The 4,383-nt window shown below is 41.5% G+C and overlaps 1 protein-coding gene across 6 annotated transcripts in view; it reads right to left on the bottom strand.

Annotated features, from left to right (window-relative positions):
- Nucleotides 1-4,383, bottom strand: part of Nnt (nicotinamide nucleotide transhydrogenase) — a 108,838-nt gene that overhangs the window by 68,710 nt on the left and 35,745 nt on the right. For all 6 annotated transcript variants that reach the window (XM_029468546.1, XM_029468545.1, XM_021181102.2 and 3 more), the window contains one exon: nucleotides 928-1,015. In XM_029468546.1, coding sequence (XP_029324406.1) covers nucleotides 928-1,015 — 88 coding nt within the window. The remainder of the gene's footprint in view (nucleotides 1-927; nucleotides 1,016-4,383) is intronic.

The raw sequence follows: 4,383 nt of genomic DNA on the forward strand, positions 1-4,383 counted from the left end.
AAAAAAAAAAAAAAAGAACAGAAAGCAGGCAGATGGATGGCTCCTTATATATGTCCTACGCCTCGACTCGGGCTTGTATTCAGCCATTGAAGGGCCATGACGTAACCTCCGATGTTGTAACCTCCCACTCACGGCTCCTCACTAACCCCTCTCTTTCACTCTCCGTTCTCAATCGGGATTCAGGAGGCAGCTCCCTTCCACTGTGCCTTGATTGTACCACCTCCCATTACTTCCTGTTCTCTTGATGCCCCTCCCCTCCTCAGCTGACAAGAGGGAAGAAATCAAAGAAGTGTTTTCTACAAACTATGGCTCTGCAGTAATCAGGAAACACAGACTTACTGAATAATATCTTGAAGTTCTTCAAAAAGTAATAGTAAATTGACCCACAGATCAATCTAGACAAAATCCATTTAAGAATTTAAATAAGTCAGAAACTGAAAAGGCAAAAGAAAAAAGACTAAACTTTTAAAACAAACAAACAAAAATGCCAAAATTTCTCTTTTTTTCAAGCAATATTCAATGTTCAGCTCTAAAATTTCACCTTAAATTTCTAAGTACAACAGTAACATCAGCAAGGCTAACACACAGCAAGACATTTGAAAGTAACCATATTTTATGCCACCTTCAACTTGTCTCATTAAGAAACACTGAAAGTGGGGCTGGAGAGATGGCTCAGAGGTTAACAGCGCTGACTGCTCTTCCAGAGGTCCTGAGTTCAATTCCTAGCAACCAACCAAGTGGTGGATCATAATCATCTATAGTGGGATTTGGTGCCCTCTTCTGGCAGGTACACATACATCCAGTACAGAACACTTGTATACGTAATGAATGAATAAATAAATAAACAAACTCGTGTGTGTGTGTGTGTGTGTGTGTGTGTGTGTGTGTGTGTGTGTATGTATGAATAACACTGGAAGTTATACATACCTTCGCAGGGGGAACTTTTCCAGCAGCTGTGATCTGCCCAGTGAAAAACCTCCCAAAATGATTCGCTGCTAAAACAACAGCCTTATAACTGAAAAAAATAAACAGACAGCTCCATAAAATAAAAGGTGGAGGACAACCTGTCAGTTACATAACTGCAGAAGCTCCCACGGAGAGGATATTTCTGAGCACTGTTTATATACTTACCCCTCCAACCTTTACAGTTGCCCTCTGAATGCGTACAATTGCTACATTTGCTTCATAAACACAGACACAAAGGTGAAAGGACAACTTGCCTGCTGGCACTAGGCTGTCAGCAGCAGAGCGAGAAATCTGCCCTGGGCAGCATTCCTGTGGAGGAAGACTCTCACCCAAAGAGTTACCCAGCCGCTTCCTAACAAATGCTGCAGACTAGCAGAGATAGTTTAAAAAGCACAGACACCAAATGCCATCAGCGCCTTTCTTCGGGTGTCAAGGCTCCCTATCTTCAAATCGTGTTGTTCAAATGTTCTTTGGTGACTATGTAGTACTTACATTATACTAGGAGAGGTTTATCTAGATTAGCTGCAACATTGTATGCAATATTTCAGTCTCAGAGGGGAAAAGATCACTACCTGTGATCAGGAGTGGGTGAAAACTTGGGCTCCTGAGACAGACCAAATGATCAGATCTGAGCAAAGTTAACCCTTGCTCTCCTCATCTCTAAAACAAGAGCCAAGGGGCACATCAAGCTCTGAAAGCTATTGAAAGAACAAAGTCAACACGAGTGAAATATTCAGTGTGGTTCTTGTCCCATGGCAAATGCTCAGTAAATATGGTTTAACTACAGAAACAAGTTATCCAATGAAAACTAACAGCAAGCCAAATCTTTTCTTTAATAGGATGTCTGGGGCCCACTATACTAATCTTATTACAATATTATCTTTACCTAATTAAACCATATTATCTTTACCTAATTAGACCATATTATCTTTACCTAATTATTGATTCTAAGACTCACGTGCTGCCTTTCAGCAAAACCTCTCCCTCGTAGTTGTAATACTTAATAAAACAATATAGAAAAACTCTATCATCACTGCCATTACTGTAACTTAATCAAAAACACACTACCATCACTGTTGTGACTGTAAGTTAGTCATAGTGGAACAGAAAAAAAATACATATTTTCAAGTGGTGTTTCTAAACGCTCCGCCCCATCTGAGTGCAATCTGCAGTCCATGGCGCTAATGGGACCTACTTATATTGTCTTGAAACATTCTGTTTGCCCAAACGATTCTGCAGCTAAAAACACTGATGCAGAGCTGATTTTGACATCCTCCCAATTACGTGACAGAGTCAAGAGCACTCATAGAACTCTGCATGGTACATGTTAAGCCCCACCTTGTGTAACGGCCACTCTTCCAGCCACTAAACATGGCAACAATTTCTTTTTGTGTGTGTCTCCCCCCCCACCCCCCGCGCACAGATTTTATACCACAAGAAATGATCTTAGCTGATCTTAGCAAACCATCTGCTACCTTATACTGAGGATAACTAAATGTGTTTCTGTTCACTTACTCCTTGTGTGTGTGCTGACATATGTGTTCAAGTGGGAGCACATACATCAGAGGACAGAACCTGTGACAATCAGAAGCCAACCTCGGATGGTGTTCCTTGGGAGTCTTGAACCTTCTTTTTTTTTTTTTTTTTGAAGACAGGGTTACAAACTTGTGCCTGCTCATCTGGCTTTTTATGTGGGTGTTGGGGATCAAACCTGGGTCCTCAAGCTTGTGTACTGAGCGCTTTGTTGATGGAGCTATCTTGACAGCCCCACCAGTTATGTGAACTTGTTTTAACTTTAATATAATGGCAACCCATATGAACAGGGTGGACAGCTGAAACACAAAGTAGATTCCTTGGCACATTTGATATGTGGCATGTTACATCTAAAACAGGAAACTTGGGCCAGTGAGATGGCTCAATGGGTAAAAGGGCATGCCGCGCAAGCCTGCCAGACAGTTCGATCCCAGGAACCCACATTTGTAAGTCTGCATGGAGGCACTAATTTGTAATCCTAGCACTGCCTTGGCAGTGCTTGGGTGTGGTGTGAAGCTGGGAGCTGAAGACAGGAGAATCACCTGGAAGGTGACAGAAGCAGCTAGCCTAGGGGACAAAGCTCAGTACCACAAGAGACCCCCTCCCCGGTAAGACAGAAGAGCCTACTCCTGAAAGCTGTCTGACCACCAGATATGCTTGCCCATACTCACTCATGCACACACACTGATGGACTTAAAACGTAAAAACCTAAGAGCCTTCCAGTTCATGCAAGGCTCTATGAAAAGGGTTTATTTATATTGGGGTTTTCTTCCCCATGCACTGCTTTCCCTTTAAATACTTTTGTTGGTGTGTCAATCACATTAGCTTAAGTCTTAATTTGGTTAGTTTCCTTGGGAAGCTGATTTCTTAACCATCACCCTATCTCCATATTGTCCCCACCCTCTCAGGTACTCTGGTCACTCCAGTCCCTCACAAGCAACCTGATTACAGCCAACTTCCTGTGAGCAGAGAGGAGCTTAAAATGCCTTTTCTTTTCTTTTCTTTTTTTTTAAGATTTATTTATTTATTACATATAAGTACACTGTAGCTGTCTTCAGACACACCAGAAGTGGGTATCAGATCTCATTACGGATGGTTGTGAGCCACCATGTGATTACTGGAATTTGAATTCAAGACCTTCAGAAGAGCAGCCAATGCTCTTAATCTCCGAGCCATCTCGCCAGCCCCCTAAAATGCCTTTCTTATGTGACATTCCATGCAAGACACTTGGGGAGTCTTTCCTACTCTGTAGGCTGCCTCTGCCTTTGATTAACAGTTTCCTTTGCAGTACAGAAACATTTTCATCTCATGAAGTCCCACTTGTTGACTCTTGACCTTGTTTCCTGAGTGACTAAGGTCCCATTCAGAAAGTCCTTACTGAGCCCAGAGCCTGGTCTTTCTCTGAAAGGCCATAGAGGTTCAGATCTAACACTGAAGACATTGGTCCACTTGAAAATGATTTGAAAGGTCTGGGTGAGAGGGAAGGATAGAGTTTCTTCTACAGGTAGATGTCCAGTTTTTCCCAGCAGCATTTACTAAAGATGCTATAATTTCTCTAATGCGTACTTTTCTCATCTTTGTGAAAAGCCAGTTAACTGTACGTAAATGGATTATGGGCTCTTGATTCTATCCTATTGATCAACATATCCTTTTCTGTGCCAATACCATATTGTTTTACTGTGGAACTGGAGTATAATTTAAACCAAGAATGGTCATGCCTCCAACAATGTTTTTAATTGTTAAGAGGTTTGGGAAAGCCATATGGAAGCCTGCTACTATCATATATATATATATATATATATATATATATATATATATATATATATATATATGAGTGGGGTAGACAAAGAGTTGAGAAGGACAGGGAGAGATTCAGGCATAGAG

The sequence above is a fragment of the Mus caroli genome, chromosome 13 (genome assembly GCF_900094665.2).
Source record: "Mus caroli chromosome 13, CAROLI_EIJ_v1.1, whole genome shotgun sequence".
NCBI lineage: Eukaryota > Metazoa > Chordata > Mammalia > Rodentia > Muridae > Mus > Mus caroli.